The sequence below is a fragment of the Pteropus alecto genome, unplaced genomic scaffold (genome assembly GCF_000325575.1).
Source record: "Pteropus alecto unplaced genomic scaffold, ASM32557v1 scaffold71, whole genome shotgun sequence".
NCBI lineage: Eukaryota > Metazoa > Chordata > Mammalia > Chiroptera > Pteropodidae > Pteropus > Pteropus alecto.
In genome coordinates, this window is record NW_006433024.1 from 9,119,732 (window position 1) to 9,140,368 (window position 20,637).

The 20,637-nt window shown below is 37.9% G+C and overlaps 1 protein-coding gene across 2 annotated transcripts in view; it reads left to right on the forward strand.

Moving 5' to 3' along the window:
* The window catches only part of ELP4 (elongator acetyltransferase complex subunit 4), a 196,702-nt gene extending 179,269 nt beyond the window's left edge, over positions 1–17,433 (forward strand). The window contains exon 10 of one of the 2 annotated variants that reach the window (XM_015586315.2): positions 14,365–17,433. In XM_015586315.2, coding sequence (XP_015441801.1) covers positions 14,365–14,496 — 132 coding nt within the window. In that variant the 3' untranslated portion in view covers positions 14,497–17,433. The remainder of the gene's footprint in view (positions 1–14,364) is intronic. The other variant, XM_025044148.1, reaches the window with a different exon arrangement.
* Positions 17,434–20,637: the final 3,204 nt, after the last annotated feature.

The window sequence follows — 20,637 nt, forward strand, 5'->3', positions numbered from 1 at the left end:
AAACCAGTTAATATATTTAGGATGTAAACACTTAGAAATATTAGTGTGACCTAAAAATAAATATATAATTATAACTTGAAGATGTTAGTTGCAATTTTTCATTAGAAACAGAACTGTTATGTGCTTGTAATATATTCTGTAACATAAATATTTAATTGGGTAATTATTTTATATATTTGCTTAAATTGATCTTAAAGCAACCAATATCCCTTTAGGACATAAGATAGAATGAAAGACAGAAGAAAAAAATACCACCACTTGATATATATTTAAAGGAAAGTCTCCATTTTTTTCATCATTATTTGTTAAACTGTGAAACTTGTCAGTATTAAACTTCAGAAATAATTTGATTCCCTTTTTCCACAAATCGTGCTTTTCTTTGCTTTCAATGCCTTGAGAAATTTTTATGTGTTTATAATATTAAGCAAATCGAATACAAATGTACTAATATGTATATTTTATTTAACTGAGATCTTTAAAGCTTAGAGAATTAACTCAACATAACAATTACAAAACCACTTCCCTTCATTATTTCATTCTGTATCGTAATTTTGCAAATACCACAGGGAACATTCTCATAGCATGCCTGCAGACCTGGCTGAAATGACCACAAACTTCAGAGTTTCTACTTGAACCAGAGTGACTCTTCCTGCTACAATGAAAACCTGAGACAGCATTTAGCCAATTCAGTCTGTCAGGTTGTTGTATCTTCTGCATTTTGAGGGTCTTTCAGAGCTCCTTGTAAAGAGATTTATTAGCTCAATGGTAAAGTTAAGTGGTGGGGGAAAAAAATCCTCCGCATGTAAAAACAAATGAGTTTTTAAAGAATAGAAAATAATCTCTGTGAGAGATTACTTCTGAATTATCTATGTGGAAATTAAACTTAGCTCTTGTTAACATTTCTGTAGAAATATACATTTTGATTAAGCCAAAAAAAAACAAACAAAAAAATCCCTAAAAGTAGGCATAAGTCATTTATCTATATACTCACAAATATTTTGCTCTTTTCTGATCATCAGTATTTTTTTTTCTTGCTTTATTTGCTTCATTTTCTTTATTTCCCATTATTCATGGAGAGGTTTTCTATCTAAGACTAAATGGATTCTCTGCTTACTTCTTATCGGTGAAGTCACTTCAGCAAAGAGTTACTCTTTGGAGTTATGTCGTCATCTGTAATCTGTATCCCTCAGCTGGACGCTCGGGCTGGCTGGCTGGCGCTGCCCCATCACTGCCCTAAGGCATGTAGAGAGAGGGCTCTCGCTTTGCCCAGTCTGTTTACCGAGCTCCCTTTGAGACTGGTGAGGAGGGAGGTCTGTGGAGGGGGGAGATAGATGGACCGGGTGACTATTTGAAGCCAGTGTAATTTGTAAATTTGCCATAATTTTTAAGTGAGAGTTGCAATGGGGGGTTTCAGGGTTAGCGTGCTTTCAGAAATCAAAAGGAAAATGGAAGTGTTCATTTCATTTCTGAGCGCTCTGATATGAAAGGGTTTTTTGTTTCTAAATTTTACCAAGACTTCAGCAATTAATTAATCTACAAACTTTAAAGATATTAAAATATTCATGACAACATTGCCATATTATATATTTTATTTAGAAACAGGCATACACACACGTACACGTATACACACATGTAATAGCACTTATCAAATACTATTACTTAGTACTACCTGTGTGTTAATTTAAGTTTGGAGCCAGCGAAATAATATACCACCTCTATCTGACCATGAAGAGTGAAGAAAATCACTGCTATAATTGATACCTTTTGTTCATTATGGAAAGTTTTTATACAGTCAAGTATTGAGAAAGCCGCATTTCATTTTGTCAAACCAAAAACATACTACCTAACGGCCTTTGTATAATAGCTAATGCAACATGGCAAAAATAATAGCATAGCCCTCAATATACGTTGAACTTACGAAAGAAGTTAGGAACGGTTTGGCAAAGACGAAATATACAGTTAATTTTTGTATAATTTTCTTTTCATTCACATTCACACCAGGTAGACTTTGTCAAATACCTATAGTAAAGAAGAACTTGTTCATGCATGCAGAACAAAATAAAATAAGATTAAAAGCTCCAGGAAATCAGCCTGCTTCAAAAAACCATTAAAGTGTGCCTATCCCCCAAGCTTTACAAATGTGCTAATTGTCGTGTTTCAGTCATGTAAATATGTCTCAGCATAAAGTAAGCAAGATTTCCTGTTATAGAAGCACCGCTCTCTGGGGGTGGGGGGTGGGGGTGGGGAGGGACGAAGAGGACTAAATAACACACTGTAATGAAACCTGCCTTTGGGCAGCACATGCCTCAGCTCTGAATGCCCAGAAATACTTCGCAGACGCTCTAGGCTGCCTAGCAATGGGGATGTCTAATTCTGGCTAGCTTGACAAAGTAAATACAACTATTGAACATAAGGCAGCTCCTAATAAAAAAACAACAATCCCCCCCTTGTAAACACCTACATTTGGCCCCATTAAAAATTCTTTCTTCATACCCAGGAACTAGCAGACCCTTAAATGTGGGGGTCTCTAAGTAACTAAAGAGGAGCTGGGAGATTTAATGCTGTCAGGATGTTTTACATCGCCGTTTCCACCGAGCACTTCATACCCCATCTCAGGGCTTTGTGGGGTAATGTTCTGCATACACTGTAGGGCATTATGCAAGCAAACACATTGGCCTTTATGCTCTCAGGACTCATTCGTGAACAGCCAAAAGGAATCAATATATTTTCATATATATGCTATACTTACATACAAAATATATATATGATTGCCACATTTCTAACAGGAGTGTTCATCAAAAGCTGCCAGTTTTTGAAAACTATTTAGTGGACTGACATTAATAACATTTAATTAAGAACATCTCCTGATTTCTGCTTTTTTACATCTCAGAACTCATCTATTTCATAAGCTATGTATCAGTCAGACCTCTGCCACTCCCTAAATTGAATAGTGGATCTGCTGTAGTTCTAAAAATCACCAGGATTTAGGGATCAACACACACATTTATCTGCTAACAGTTTACTTACTGAGTAGGAGGCTTCAGATTACAGTAAGGAGCAAACATTAGTTGGAATCGTAGTAGACAAAAACAAAGAGATTGTTGCTTTTTGTCACCTCCAGAGTAGTTTCCATATGCTTTAAAAGAGAAAGGATAAAAAGGAATTCTCATATAATTAGTAGTCTGAATTTATTTCTCAAAGAAGTCTTTTTTTTTTTCAAGCTCAACATTCAGATCTAAGAACACTGTACGTTTCTAAAATATCTCACTAATCTTAAGTCACCTGAGAGTGAGTACCCAAAATATTGCTCCTAAAATGTTTCCTCACGTGTATCGGGTAGAAAAGGGGCTTCGTGGACAAAGCAGGCTCCAAGAGCCTATCGAAATGACAGTCCATCCACAGAGACCCCTGTCTTCTCCCATTTACTGCTGTGGCAGCAGTAGGCCCTAGATCTCAAGCATCTCTCAGCTTGGCCCTGCTGAAGCTTAATTCAAATTCTACACACTCTGGAGCTTATATGCTCCTGCCTGCATTGTGTGTACCAGAGCCATACAAGCCTTGGGTTAAGCAGCAGTTGGAAACCAGTAAAAAGGTTGCCTGAGTGAGAAGCCCTGCTACGCAATTAAGGAAAGATGAATGGAAGGGAGTCACTTGGGGAGATATGAAGAGTCTCATTTAGGCAATGGAGCACAGTCAGGGGATCACAGGGATGGTGGTATCCATGTGTGACTTATCCATCCCATTCCTTTATCCCAGAGAAGAGGCTAATCGGGGCAGGGGAAAGACATCTTTCAGCGCTGTTACTGTCCAAATTTAGGTAACAATTTAAATCACCTTATTTCAACTGTTACCATGATTTTATTTCAGTCCCGTTCATGTTAGAACATTAATGAGACTAAAATGTGCAAAAGAACAAAGGAGAAAACAAAAGAAAAAGATACTGCCTGTAGTTTGTATTGAAGGTATAACCATTTTAAGCAAAGTTCTCCAAGAATAATCTAGTTTGTTCTCTGTTGATGTGTGAAATAAGAGAGGAAAATAACATGACCCTCCTGCGTCTTAAATGTCTGAAAGTTCAAGGAGCAGTGGGACCAAAACATAGTGGCGTTCTTATCACTCTGTAATCGAAAATATTCCGATTCATATTTTAAGAGGATTAAACTCAGCAAACCATCCCCCACAAAGAGTACCGCCGGCTTCTCCTTGAACATTTCACACAGGGCTCAACCCCCTCAACCGAGATCTTCCTGTTCGGGTGGGTGTGAGATTGAGAACCCCCAACTCCCCACAGGAGAAGCGTAGGAGTAGGGAGATGCTGTGGCTCACTTAGTAGAGAGAAAGTTTCTTCTTAATCAGAAGAAACAGAATCTAGAACAGCCACTTTTTGGAAAGTTCTGTCCTTAAAGAATATACATGTTTGCAACACCTGTTGTTTTCTATTATCGAAAATATCCATGTATGGATTTGTAAGGACGTGCGTGAGATAGCTCTGATAGTCAAAGAAATACGTTTACCTCCCTCCCTTGCTACCCTTTGCTCTAAGAACTGAACCCAAGTCACTTGCCACCGTTTACAAACCCCACACGATCTCATACCTACCTACCAAGCCAAACGTCTCATAACAATTCCCTGTTTGTTGACTGACTATTTCAGAAAAACTGAATTTTTTCCTGTCTTTCAAACACGCCAAACTTACTCCTGCCTTGAGCCTTTTGCATTTTATTACCTTTTCCTGGAGACTTCTTTTTCCAGGTCTTCATAGGTCCCTTCTCAAATTTAGTTTCTAGCTCAAATGTACTCTCCAGAAAGATGTACCCCCTTTTCAAGTAGCACCCCCAGCCAATCTCAAATCATCATGTTTCATTTTCTTAAAAGCACCTCTCACCATCTGAATTATCTTCTTCATTTGTTTGCTTTCCTGTATGTTAGCCGTCTCGAGTCGTGTCTATATATTCTATATATTGTCCCTTTCTGAAGTTGTAAGTTCTTCGAAAGCAGGGATCTTGTCTGTCTTGTTCACTGTTTTATTTCTAGTGCTTAGAAAAGTTCTGGCACATAGAGTAATGACTAAGAATGTGGGCTTTGAAGCCGGACTGCCTGAGTTCAAATTCCATTCCGATGTCCTGAAGTTTGCAACGTCGCTTCCGCTTTTTTCAGTCTTGGTCACATGGTCCACAACTAGCTGGAAGGGAAGCATGAAAACGAAGCCTTCATGTATGCAAGGGTTCCTCTACTAAAGGGAAAAGAGAGAGTAGATATTGGAGGATAATTATCCGTCTCTGTCATAGTCCACAACCCTTTGGAACCCAAATATCCTTCTTCCCACACACTTACCTCCTCTTCAGGGGTGAGTGGGGATTCCTACTGGCTAGAAACTGCAAAAATTCTCTGCCCTGTTTTCACAGCCACTTATTGGCAGTAGAGGACTTGAGCCCTGATTGTAGCCCCAGTTCTGCTCTCTGAAAGGAACTCCCTTATTCGTTATCCTCTGTGTCCCTTTAGGAAATTATTCCTTGTCCAGTATCATTCATGGCTATGCAGAGTCTCCATTGGACAGTGTGCCCTTTGGGGACTGCACTGTTTTCACAGCCACTTATTGATAGATCGGGTTTGGGGACCTAAGACTACTTTAGGGATTGAAGAGTCATAGACTTTCGACTGGGCTGTGGTTTCTTTTGCAATACAATTCCCTGAAGACTTTAGAAGGCTCCCAGTCTATTTGCTTTCCTTCAGTTCCACATGCAAGTAATCTCAGCCAAAGAGTTGTCTAGTAGACATAGCTCTGGGATTCAGCTGCAGGAAACAGATCCCATCGAATTAGTTTATTCAGAAGAAAAGTTTATACCAGAAATTTGGGGGCTGGTGAAGTAATTGAAAGGGCTGAAGGACGTTGGCATCACACTGGCCTCCAGGGAAGCTGCTACCTCTGCCATCAGGAGGCCACCACTGCAGCTGTCAACTGAACATGCACACCTCTGTGCCTGCAGTTTGGGGGTGAGTAAGTTTCCACTGCCACCGTTGCAAATGCTCCTTGACCCCCATGAAGCAAGTAACTGGACACTGAAACACGGGTCTGGCCTCCACTTCCACAGTTACTTCTCAACTCCCATGAAACTGTGGACTAGTCGCTGGAATAGTGATGCCAAAAAAACAATGTTCCTGCAACAGTGCTTGCCAACTGCAGTAGTCATCAGGAAGACAGCTCCTGCTTCTGTTCCACTTTCTGAATCTAGTACAGATACAACTAATTAGATACACCTGATTCACACCTTTCTAGCCTGTGACCGGCGGGCAGGCACGTCACATGCAGTTGGAATGGATGCTTGTCCACCACAACTGTTACATTGTAAGGTTTGAGTCTTATTTTCTGGTTTCTCTATTCTACCCATAGCCCTCTCTTTCATCTTCTTAGTAACTAGCTTGAAGCCACCTAAAATAATCGACTTGAGAGAGAAGGCAATACCCTTAATCTGACTTTTGTCTCAAAGCTGCCTCTCGTTTTCGAGAGGGTATTTCACCAAGGCTTAGGAGCACAGACATCTCCTGTGAGGGTTGCCTGCTTCAGTTTGCAGATGCGGGAGCGGTTGGGTTTTTCAGCCCTCCGAAGCCTCGGATTACCGAGCCTTTCGTCAGCGTAGATCATGGGCTGCACGCAGAGCCTCTCCTTTACCAGAGCCATAGTCCCTTCTGCCTCTTCTTCCAAATCCTATAGCTCTAGCCTAAGTTCATTTTTCTTTTATAAATAACTTTGCTGAAAGTAGCAAGAAGCAGCTAATACACCAATATTTTGAATTTCTCTGATATTTTGCCTAAAGCCATTGTTTAGGAGGTATAATAATATCTGTCTTCCAAGTGATCACAGGCATAACAAGGGTCACCAGCTTTCCAATCTGCAATATCTGACTTCACCGCCCACCTTCCAACCACTAAGCCAACACATATTTAGATCACAGAACTGGAGTGCTCCATTTTTCAGGTACCAAGTTCTGTATAAAAAAGATATAGGTTTAGGCTGTTATTACAGGAACCCAAAAATACAGTGGCTTAAATAATACAGAAGTTCATATATGTCTTACATAAGAGCCCAGTTTGGAGACCCAGGACTCCTTTGGTGACCAGGTGGTGTCAGGAGACCCTAGACTAATTTTATCATTTGCTACAGCCAAGGAGGGTGTAGCTTCCACTGGATTGTCCAGGGTGGCTGTTTCAGCACCGACCCTCAAGTCCACATTTCAGCAAGTGGGAAGATAGAAGTTGGGCTCATCTCTAACACTTGTGGAGCCCAAAGTAAAAATGCAAATAAAAGATATGCCTAAATATTTTTTAAGTTATTAAGCCAACAAACCATTAAATATGCTTTATCTTCCTTCCTTCCTAGAAAGCCAAATTTAAGTTTAGGATGAGGGAAATTTGAGTTTAGGATCAGGGTTCCACTTCAGAATGTAGAGACACAGGGAGAATTGGCCTGCAGCCCACCTCCTTTCTCTTCCCGCCCTTGCCTCCTTCCCCCACACGGGGCCGAGCACCGTTTGGGGATACCCAGCCTGCACAACCAAACCCCATCTACACGCTACACAAACAACAGTCCCTTGGCTACTCCTAGAGCCCCAAGCTGTGCACACAGACAACACTTTTGGGTGGTGAACCTGGGGGAGAGACCCACGCAGGCTTTGTGGCCATGTGGACAGGGAGTTCTGAGGTTCTGAATACCCCAGAGTGTGTCCTATAAAGAAGGGTACAGGCTCTGGATGGGCGCATCCACATCACCCTGAAATTCCTTACTCCATGAGGTGGGGTGGATCAGGACGCGGGCAGGGGAACCTCTTGCTGAGATTTTATAGCGATTCTAAGGGAAAGGCGAAGTAAAGGACACTTTCCCCTCTTTAAAGATCTGATCCTAAACGTAACCATAGCATTTATGCTCACGACGAAGTGACCAGAACTTAGTCACTTAGCCTCATCTGTTGGCAAGGGAAGCTGAGAAATGTGGCCTTTATTATAGGAGGCCATGTGTCCCACTGATGCTCAGAGATTCTTTTACTCGTTGCAGAGGAAGAAAATAGATTTTGAGAATAAGCTAGCAATCTCTGCCACAGCCTTTTCACAAATCACACTTTTGTTTAGACAAGCAAGTTCTTCACAATCTGCTTTCAGAGAGGTGAGTTTGGAGGCAAGACAATACTGTCAGTTATAATTGACGGTCAAAATAATTGCACACCTGAGCATTTTTCCATGGGCAGCGCTGAAATTTTGTCTAATTTTCAGATCAGTCAGGAAGAACCAAGTGCATTTTTCTCAATTCAAAGGGTGTAGTGTTGTTATGACATTCAGGAAAAACAATTTTAATCTTAAACCTTGGGAATAAATTGAGTCTTAAACAAACAAACAAAAACTAAAGCTTAAAACCTAACCATGTTTGGCAGAATTTTTTCCAGAAATTTTCAGCCACTACCAAATGTATACCTACCAACCCAAAATGAGCAAAAATTGGGTCTGGCATGGTTTCTCCTGGCCTATTCATATGTGAGAGTAACACAAAATTTACTAAAGTTAGGCAGATGCATCTTCCTCATTACAAAATTTTAACCTGATATAGAAAAATCGCAACACAATATTATGTTGTAATAATGTAGTGATTATGGAATAATATAAATGTAACAATGTAAAAATGTAACAATATAAAAATGTAATTACATAGTAGCATATAACAATTTTTTTATAAGTTGAAATGATACTCTAAAATCTTATCAAGAGATAACAGCAATACTGTGATGATGACTATATCAAGCCTGCTTCATCTGTCTCCTGCCCTCTATCCTCCTCCCTGTGCTGCTAGAAGGAAATCAGTCTTTCCACAAAGGAAAGAGAAATCTCTCTCTTTTTCTGTATAGAACCAGAGAGACTCTGAACACTACCTTAGCCCCCACCATCTGGGCTGTGGAGGCATCAGGTGTGCATTTCCTTGATTAGAAACTAAGATTGGAGCCCTGGTCAGTCAGCTTTAACTCACAATAAATGTTTCTGGAAAGTAATCGTTTTGCTATGGCCCCTTTCAAAATTGTTTAGAAGTCGTCTGCCAACATCCATTTGCTCCTTCTTCCGTAGTAATGGATTTGTTAAACACTTTTACACATTTTAAAACATTTACTATTCTCCCTTGCAGCCAGGTGTGGCCATGTCTAAGTTCTAGACATAAGTGGAAGTAATGTGTCCAACTTCTGGGTCTTGGTCACTTCTTCCCACCAGCTGAGAGAGAGCAAAAGCATCAGCCTTGGAGCCAGAGGCGGAAGCCCCCTGCTATTGATAGTACCCCAGTCCTTCCAGCTCAGAATTGCCTACTTCTGGACTATGAAGTGGGAGAGAAATAAACTTCTACCTTTTTTAAGCCATTTTTTGGAGGGTGTTGAAATGTCTCTGTATTACAGCTACTTAACCTGTACTCTGATTCATTCCCTACCATTCAGAGCTGTGCCTCATAACACAGAATATGGCTACAGAAATCAGCAAAGCATCCTCCAGGCGAGGGCATCACACAGCTCTTGAAAGAATCTGGAATGGAATAGGATGGCGTGTCTTTTGTTAATTTGTTTCCTCCCTATTATGTAAAGAAAAGAAATTTAAAAAAAAAAAAAACAACTTGAGTTTTGAAGCTTCTTCTAACAGTTATTTTACTACTTTGTCAGCAGTGAAGACATGCAGTATTTAAAGAGTTTTAAAATAAGATGGACCCCAAATTACTCCTTAATACAGCTGTGCCTATCTTCACTGGTCCAGAAGCCAGGAATCTTACATGCTCCATTTTCACTACTTCCTTACTAGGTATGAGGGAAAATGTTTAGACATCTTTAATCTTCCCAGAAACAAAAACTAGGATTGCAGTTTCCTTTATATTTTTTTACAGAGCCACAGTAGAGGACAATGTATACTTAATACTCAGACCCGGCTTGGTGACTGAGACACACTGGCTAAGTCTAGTATTTTGTTGCTGTTGCTTATTATCTGTAGTTCGCTATATTCGTAGATTCATTTCCTTACCCTAGTAAACTCATTAATTTTTATCTGTACCTTATGTGTTTTTATGAGCCACCTCAAACCCTTTTTTGGAGCAAGAAGAGGTATAAATAAATTCGTGTAGTACTTGATAGTTCACAGAACATTTATGCATTTCATTTGAGCATGACAACAGTCTTGCGAGGGGAGAATTTATTCCCCTGTGATAGAGGACACTGAGGTATCTTATCTGAGGTCACACTGAGAGTGAGTGACAGAAGGAGGTATCAAAACTTGTTGCTGGTTGTCTCTGTGAAGGGACCAGTGTAGAACCTATATGTTCTAGATGTTTACAAATTTTAGTTTAAATTGGCTATGTTTCAAAGAAAAAAAAAACTGTTAGGAAGTATTTTGAAATATTAACATCTATTTCTGTGATTGTGAGTAATGCAAAGTGTGACTTTTCAGGAAATGTCAGAAATTTCAAAAGGTTTAAAACAAATCTCTATTCATATGCTAATGGTTAAAATGTACTACATCAATTGTTTTCAGAAAACAAAGAGTGACTGGTGGCTTGGTCTTGGCAAAATATGAAAAATATAAATTGGTGAAATATTTTAATGGGTGTTTACCTGCAATTTGTCTCAAATCCAGGTATAATCTAGATTCATTATCTTGCCCCTTCTGTCTGGGAACTGTGAGTGCTGAGCACAGGTCTGGCAGGCTGGGAGAAAAAGAATTAGGAAGGGGACTGTGGAGCCAGGAAATCCAATCTTATGGGTCTATAGGATCTGTTTAGATGGTGACTCAGGAGGAACAAAATATAGACAGTGTCTTAGCCCAACAAAAAGAAAGAGGTATGCAGAGGAGGGAGAATCTCAAAGTCTGGCTGGGCTTGGTACTCTCTGGAGCCACAGAGCAAAGCACTTCTGCTGCTACTGCTTTGTTGTGACCCAGGACTTCCTATGGGCCTAAGGGTGCCTTTTGGCAGGAGCTCCCCTGATCTGCCAAAGTATTTTCCCATCCTCACATTTCCCTCACCTTGCGTCACTAGAGAAAAGAGACCCATTAATCCATAGGGATCACTGCAAATCACCTCGGCCCGCAGGAAACTGGAAGTTGTCACTCCTTTCCCTTTGCCTACATAAAAATCATCATTTTAGACAAGGCATTAATAGAGAAGACAGGCAGCCAGTCAGCCAGATATGCAAGGCATCTCCTGCATCAGCAGTACGATCCCTTCCTCCCAGAATCTGGGAAAAGAAAATCAGGTGGAAAAATTTCAGCTCAAGATTCTAAATACATTTTGGGCCCATGCCTCAGGTCTAAAATGAGAAAGATGGATACCTTGATTTGGTTTACAAAGTTGAAAATAGTAAGATTTTTTTTTTCTAGTCTGATTTTCATTTAAACCATTATGCAATGAAACCTCAAGGTCTAGAAGTTTATATACCCCCAACAGCTTTGTAGCTTTAGTCTAAAGGAGGTCACCATGCTATGCAGAGAGTATTCTACAGCATGTTTTTTCAGAAGACAGATCTAGGGTACAGCAGCATCTGAACATTTACCTGTCAAGTGTGTAAGTGCTTTGGAAGCCTCAAAGGAACAGTCCCTGACACACCTGGCAAGCCTGGAACCTGATCTCCCCTTCTTCCTCCTATTTCACATTGCACTGACATGGTGCACAGGGGGAGGCTCAGGAAGGAAGAAAACAAAACCCACTGCTTGAGAATTTAGACGGCAAAGTAACCTCGTTCAAGTCATAATCAACAAAAGCTGGCAAAATCACACACAGATTCACATATTTCCAAGAGCCATCCTTCGGTTTTTTCAAAGGACGTGAGTATGCAACTAGCCTTTGAAATGTAGCATTTGGTTAGATGCATTTAATCACGTCACCCAAAATCGCTGTGCTCAAAAGTTACACACAAATGGATACTTGACTTTCCTTCAAAGCCATTCAGCCTGAAAGATTTCCAAGCACGTCACACGTCACATTTAGCTACCTTTGCTAGGAAGGGCTTTCAGCCAACTGGCTCACACTCATAGCCGAGGGAAGCAGAGGAAGAGAAATTTTTAGCAAATAGGTAAGCGTCTGAAATAAATTGTATTATGCTAGTTCTGAACAAACTATACACTAGTTTTCTCATTTAGACTATCAGAGCAGTATAATCTTTCAACTAGATGCATCTTAAAATGTATCAGTTCTACTGTGAAGCACATCACCATTTCTACATGTCAGAATCCAGTTCATTATCTAACACCTAGCCCATCTCCTACTCCCCTCCCCTGGCCATGACTTCTGCTTTATCTCTGCCTTTCTTGCAGATGTGACTTGGAGTGCCCACTATGAGGGTCACCTGTGCGCTTGTCTTATTCGTATTACTGGATTATAAGGAAAGGTGGAGTGTGGCAGGTGTTCTGTTCACATACCTCTCAGAAAAACTTGCTTCAAATAGATTCTAAATATTTGTTGATTCCAGTTGATTTCTTAAACAGCCTAATAACCATTTGACATCATCTGTATGAGGTCCCAACCAAAAGCACACACACGCATTTTTTAATGGTGAATTTTCTTTAAGTTTCAGTTAACCTTCAGATCATACATATCCTCGTCGTTTTTTCTTTGCTCATTAGCAGTAACTACAAGATCTTAAAGACACTTTAAATTAAAACAGACGTATAATTTTATGTCTCTTTCTCTCATGCTTTTTCACAAGAACGTTGATAGAATTAACACGCTGGAGACATTCATAACCTCAGACTTAAGAGTCATGCACGTCTTTTAGTTTCCTGAGCCTTTCATGTTTTCATTTCTGCCTGAAATCCTTCGTGGAAGAAACTAGAGTGTCAAGGAATGAATGAATTGTTTAAAACAGAGAAACAAATATGTCTTCATTAGAGCTTTTTTGTCATTCAAGAAATAGACATTTAACTACTTAACATGTGACAGACTGGGTGCTAAGGATACAAATGAATAATATACTTTATGAATATTCCTATTTGGATGCTTAAGATGTTCCTGACCTTTCCAACATCTTTGTTGATCGTATATCTGTATAATAGTGTCTTTCATCCTAAATATATTTTCATTAAAAATAAGTACATACAGGCAAACTGAAATCAAGAAAGAATATTTTCATAAATTATTTTTAAAGGTTTAAAATATTTTGATCCTCTGCGCACAGCTTGTGTTTACATGACAAATAAGCCTTTTATCAGGAAGAAACTAGCCAGAACATATGCTGCGGATCACAATATTTAGACCAAAAAAAAAATGATTCTACCCTTTCTCATCTCAATTTTTTTCATTTTGAAGGGAATTTTCCAAATGAAGAGTTTCAGATAGGTTGTCTCCAGGTCAGTTCACCTCTGCAAGGCTTTGGTTAGTCATCAGTGGACAGCCTCATCCTGCGTACTTACCTGTAGCTTCCCACACCCACTTTGTGCTTTACACAATAGATATGTTCCTTTGAGTTTGGATTTTTATGAAACAAATCATGTGGGCCGGGAGCACTAATAGTTAAAGGAATTTGATAGCTATCCTTTTGAAAACCTAAAAAGTTCTTTTGCAATATGAATATTTCTCCCTGATTACAATAACTGTTCTGTAATTATGGTCAGTTACTGCTTAAATCAGCCTGCATCTGCTTAAATCAACTTGTATTTGCAGAAAAACAATTAGGATGGAGAGATGTTCAAAAAGCTACACTATACTTTTGAAAAACATGACCCAACGTCATAACGTAGAAACAAACCTACCAAGACCTGTAATAGCTGACTTATCTAAGTATATAAAAAATATTGACCTTTTTATTGGTATAATTTGTTTTCTTATGTCTATATTTTTTATGAAAATTGCAAATTTCTAGAGAAAGTATAACCTTGCAATCAAATCATCTTCAAGTTAACTTAATAGACAAAGGAAAACAGGCATTGGCGGGAATCTATAATTGCCGAAAAGCAATATTCGATTGAAAAATAGCAGTTTGTAGCCCTGGCAAAAACAAAGCCAAAAAAACAACTCTGCCATTATGATGTAATTTTTTTTCAATTATGCATTTATTTATGCCTTTATATTTTTTTATTTCTACCTAAATAAGAAAAATCTTGATCCATTTAGGTTTAGACTCTGGAAATGTTCCACTAAGATTCCTGGTTCAGTTTACATAATGGCTATAATTTGTGAAATCTAGTACCACTGGGATGTGATTATATTGGGCTTCAGTCTGAAGAATTGTTTTAGTAGGAATTTTATATGCAAGACTAAATGCTGATCAACAGAGCATAATATTGTATCCTGAAGTGTGCTCAGAAAGCAAAATTAATTTTTTTTTCTTGTTTCTTTCCTTCTCCTGGAATCTTCTGCCATAGCGACTGCATTTGCCTCCAGACTTGTCAGACACAGCAAGCCGCTCAAGCAGACAGGATCTGGCAGAATCGGCCAAGCTGCTGGGCCCAGGCTGTGGCGTGATGGCCGGAGGCAAGAAGCACCTGGACTTCTAGCAATTCCTCCTTAGTTGCTGCCTGCAGAATTATATGACACTCTAATTATGATTGCTAATGGGCTTATGTAAATATTTTTCTTAATGATTTGACCCTCCAATTCTTTAAAAACACAGGATTGCAAAATGAGGCCACCATTCGTCATTTTTAAACCGTCTTTTTTATACAGAAATAGTACAGCAGAAATACTTTCATTTAAAAATTTTGTTTTATGCTATGTCTAAAGAAAATAGGTAATTTTATTTTTGAATAAGAGCAAATAAAATGTCAGAAATTCAAGCTGCCTTACAGTGGTCATTAGTGTATGTGTGCTAAGGCACTTAGCTCATGGTAAAATACATGGCATAGCGGGTAGCATATAAAGCATTATGAAATTCAAAATTATATGTGAAAAACATATTTTCTCTTTATTTTTGAAAAAATCGCTTGCCACCAAAAAGGCTAAGGTTTTCAAAAGAATGAAAAATTTGTTAATATACGAAGACTATAATGAAATGAATTTGCATTTATGCATCCTGTTATTAAATTGATGAAGACAAAATAATATTTTGGGATTCAGACTCCATTAAAGATAATTAGTCTACTGTAGAAGTTAATAAATATAAAGAACTCGAATGATAGAAAGCATACAAAAAGTTTATGGTCTTCTGTTTAGAAATCCTAAACAATTGAAGTCATCACTATGAAATTATGTCAACACACATAATTTAGGATTGAAATTCAAACTGACAGCTATGTTAATGCTAAGATACTAGGGGGGAAAAAAACATGTTTTGAGAGATTTTTACAGAACGTAGGTCTGAGACAAAGTAAGAAACTGAAGCTAACCCAGATTTTCACTGCACCAGGTAAACCCTTTGTTAATTGTGAACATTGGATGGGTATGTACATTTATAACCATAGAAACATGTCTTTTGCGGTATATAGCATACTGAGCTAGTTTTCATATAAAACACTAGTTTTTTTGAATCATAGTTCCATCTTCTCAAAGATTTTGACAAATAGTAGACAAAAAACAATTTCAAAAGTAACTTGCATATTTGTTTCAATTTTTTAAAAGCTGTTTAACATTCTTTAGGAGAACCTGAATTTCCAAAACACATTTTTGAAAATGTTAGAATATTTCAAAGCAGTTATAACATTTTAAGCAGTTTGCTTTTAATATACCACAAATTACACTTTATTTGTTCTTGACAACATTGTAGAAAACAAAGACAAGGTTTTTAAACTGTCTAACCAATATGATGAATGTCAGTCACTTAAAAAAAAAAACCCACTGTAGCATAAACACATACTGTATACAGCTTTTATTCAGAATTAGAATAATTGAATCAATGACAGTGATTTGCCAGGATGTCAAATCTCTCCATCATATCCTGTCACTACCAGTTTATTTTTTGTGATCAAAATCAAAAAGACAACTATTTTGTCACCTGCTATTTCATTAGTACTAAAAATCAGGTTTCTTCTTCTATTTTTTTAGAATGTCTGGTTTATTTTTTTCACTTCTTTTAATTCGAAAGACAAATTCTTCCCCATTTTCTTTTCAAAATAAAGTTTCAGAATTGATCTGTCAGTTAAAATTAAAGGGCTTTTATATTAAATACAGGTGCTTTTAAAATTTAAAGCAACTGCAAAAAAAAATCAATTTAGTCCATAGATAATAAATAACGTGCAGGTACTCCACAAAAGCTTTGCTTTTTCTTTTGAAAGCATTATGAATAACCTGAATAAATTCAAATGAATATTTTAGTTGGGTTATTATTTTAATAACTCTAACCTTTTTCTTACCGTGTTGTGACTCATTTCATACAAACACACACGGAACAATTACATAGACTCTGAAAAGGAAATGTGAGGTCATCAGATATGTAAATTGCTTGTCAAAAATACTTAATAGGTCATTGATTTACTACACTGGCCATCATGTCTATAAAATTAACAGCCGATTACTAGTTAATATATGCTTCGCAAACAGATAAATACTATAAAAATTGAACATGCGTATTTGAACCCAACTTATTTTAAACATAAAAGAAACTTTTCCAACTCAATAAAAGTACATTCTGAACAATAATAGTACTTGAGCTTTCCAAAATCAGATGCAAGTGCTTTGTTCTGATTCACTAGGCAGGCTTTATAAAAATAAGCTACTGAAGAGGGATGTATTTTTTTCTTGATAAAAACACTAAAATTTTGTTTTCCTTCCTTCTGGAAACATTATCAGTTAGCCATATGCTAATAACTTAATACATAAAAATATGGGTCTCCAATAATACTGTTGTAGGTATTTAGACCATTTTGATACATTATGAAATATACACTCTAAAAACAGGTTTGTTTTCAATTATCGACTTGTCTCCGAGATATAAATACTAAAGTAACAATGCCAAACATAGTATTTGAAATGGTCTCATATCTTTTAAATGTTGCTAAAACTTTAAAACTCTCTATAGTATTCATTTCTTACACTAGATTTGTCTTTCTTTAACATGATGTAAATATTTTGATTGCTGCAGTCTGCTCAGGTGCTGGGGTCCTAAGACCTGAATTTCTTTTTCAGTAGTTACTGATTTCCACTTTTCTCTTCCTCTCTTTCCATTTATTCTTTATCTCCATCTCTAGGATCTGCAAATACCAACACTAAACAAAATGAACTACTTCAAATGGAAGCCACACTCAGCAATCAATTCCTTGTCTGTCTTTTAATTTTCAAGAATCAGACACAGGCACCCACATACAAAAGAAAAATGGGGGGAGTATTTGTTTGTTTAAGCCCATTATGAATGTCATTTCAAAACATGTTAATGCCTTCCAATGATAGTCACCATTGATACCGTGGAATTTAAGCAATACTAACTCTAAGTACTTATACTTTAAACTTTAAAACTGAGCAGTTAAGTCATTGAGAACTGATGCAAAACAAACAAAGAAAAACAAAAAAAAAGCAAAACAGAAAAACAGGTGAGGTTTATTCTTGAAAAACAAAAAAGGGAATAATTTGTGTTTGGTCTTGGTAAGCCAAACACTATACAAAGAAGAAAAGCCTTTCTCTTTTTTTTTTAATCTTGTTAACATTGAGGCCAAGAGCAAAAAGAGTAAGAATACAGACTCCATCCTGAAATGACAAAAATTCACAAAACAAAGCTAAATCTTAAAATAATACTTCATAAATGAATCTTAGGAGACCTAATTATGATTTTTAAGGAGAAAGATGATCATGTGAGCCATATCAAAAAAAGACAGTAGGTTACTATTTAAGACTTAGGAGGCACAGCTTTGGATGGAAAATATTCTGGAAATTCTTTGGAGTAAAAAGCATTTTTCACTCAGTAATTTGCATGTTTCTTATTCAAACATTCACCTCTAATTCTGTTTACCTGGTCTCCCTAAGTCAGGCAAGTTTGGAGAAAAATCATAAGCTTTCAGTCTTGTGATTTGAATGAAGACGTCACAAATAGACGGTCACCATCCTGGAAGATGATGTCAAAGCATCTCTGCAGAGTTTGCATTGATAAATATATAAATATGTTTATCAGTAAATAAATAAGCAAAAAATTATTTCAACAATGAGGCAAAGGCCACCTCTTGGCTACTGCTTCCACACAGTGCCTGCCACACTGTCCCCAGGAGAGTTCCTGGAGCGCCATTCAGAAGGACAGCTCATCTCCCCAGGGTGAGGGCAGAAGGCAAGGCAGCCGTTCCATCCTGCTGGACCAGAGGGCTTCTGCAGCTGAGCAGCCGCTTCTTCAGACTAAACCAGGCTGTGCCACTGTGTCCTGGAAATCCTGACCCTCAGAGGACACGTATACGTGCCCAAGTGCACACATACTCTCTGTTCCCACAACACTCCCCTTCTCCCGTGCCCAGCTCCTGCACCCAAAGTGCCACATCTGCTTCTCCAAAGTCTATGGTCTCTACACAACAGAGCTGTGGGCCAGAACTGGTGGCCGGACCCTGGCCCAAATCATAGCCAGTTGGAAATTGTCTCTTGCAGGGACGAAGTAAGCCAGCCAGCAGCTGCAACATACACCACACATAGTAGCCCTTCTCCAACAGTTCCCCGGGCTCATGAGTCTCAGGGAAGAGAGGCTGCAAAATGTCAGGAGGTAGAAATATCTGCGTGGGCAACTGTACGAACAGTGCATATGTGTGCACACTCCACTGAAGAAGTGTGCAAGCAAGCATGCAGTGTAGGCTGACATTGAGTCAAACTACATGCACGTATAAAAACTGCAATCAACCCAGGACGGTATCTCTAAATGTGCAGCAACTCTAGTGGAATAAAAGTATTAACATATAGCATGCCAGAGAGATGAATCACAATTATCTGTTCACAAGTAATTCCTTAACTAGAAAATAGTAGATGTTGAGCTAGGTTATTTTTCAAAGCCTCCAATTAATTTCTATACTTCTGATCATTTGCCTTTGGGAATTAAAAACAAATCAAAAAAATAAGAGTGCAATTCAGTGGCTGTGTCTTTGTCCCTAGAGGTTTCTGCCTGTGCAAGCATTTAATCTAGACTGCCAGAATCCCCAGCCTTTGACCGAAGTTTGCAGAAGAAAACTTATCTATATTGACTTATGTGTTGCCCAGAACAGACAGAAATAAAAGTCTCAGACAGGCTTTTTTTCACCCAACAAAGGCTTATTTTTTTTTTTCCATCCTTTGCTTGGGCTCAAGCACTCCTGCCCTGCATGCTGCCACTTTAAACATGATCAGATCTGTGCTTCACTGCAAATAACAACTGACCAACAATGGGCCCTGCTTCATAGATTTGGGAATGTTTGGCTTAAGCTCCCAACGACTGAAGGCCTTTAACTCCCACCGGCCAGTCACAGTCTGCTTTGTTGTTGTCTGTTGATGTGTCTGTGCTCATTATTCCTTGACATGCAACATCCCCCCTCCACCCTCCAACCATCCACAACCGCACAGAAAGCGAGATTCAAATGGGAACAGCTGTAGTGGTTCAATGGGAAATGATGCCTCTTGTGCAAAGGGGAGGGAGACAGAAAAGGGAGAGGGCCTATTTGAGAAAGGCAACAGCTTTCAGAGAGTCTTGTAGAAGAAATCTACTTTTGAATATACTTCAGTGAAATCGCTGTTAAAATAGGCTGACAATGGAAATCTGCCCAGATTGAAAATGCCAGCCCTAATTCAAAAGACAATTCCTAGTTAATAGCTTGTTGCATTTTTAAATTATTTCTAGACTTTGAGCTCTTGATTTAGATGGCTGAGAAGTATTACCATTTTGTATGTATGTTGTGGGTATAAATGGGCACAGATTTACACACAGCTTTAAGTGGAAATTTTTTCTAACTCATTTCTGATTTATGATAGCTATAAGAATTCTTTCTTTAAGGATCATCAGGATTTAAAATAGAGTAAATATGAAAGTAACCATTGGTTTCGAATGTTACTCTAACATGAAAACAAAATTTGTAACACCACACTATAAGGTTAAAAAGAAAATAGTATAATAAAGGAAATACAAAGGCTTTGGCATGGTTTTTACAATCAACAATGGTTAATTTTGATATGTGGTTGTGAACAACTTCAAAACACTTAAGTTTAAAACTCTTGCAAGCACTTTTAATTGATTAGGAATGAATTCTAGATGCACAAAATGATTGGACTGTGAACAGTAATACAACTATATCTAAGAACAATTAACTTTTTGCTGGCCAAAAAAGAAACGTATGATTGCATGAAAATGTGTATAAAACATCTATAGAGTATTCTTGTCAAATATAAATGAAATTAACTTTATTATAGAAATCATTCTGAGGATTTCTAGGGAAGACAAATACTTACATTTTGACATAAAACAAATTGGATTATATCGAAGACACACTCTACCTTTTAGCTATCAACTTTTTTCTTCCTTGAATTTATATCTTACCCTTTTTTGCACATAAACTTCATCTGTTAACAACCTTTGGAAAACCAACAGATATTTCTTACATAAATCTAGTGCATGTTGTTCCAGGTTTAATTATATGCAAAGGAATGATACAAACTTGGAACCTCAGTCCATAAACTATGAACAGATGGGTAGAAGTATTCGATATATCTTGATAAAACTCTTAAATTCGTGACAAAGCTTGTTGATCATGGTTTCCTTTTTTTTAAAAAAAAAA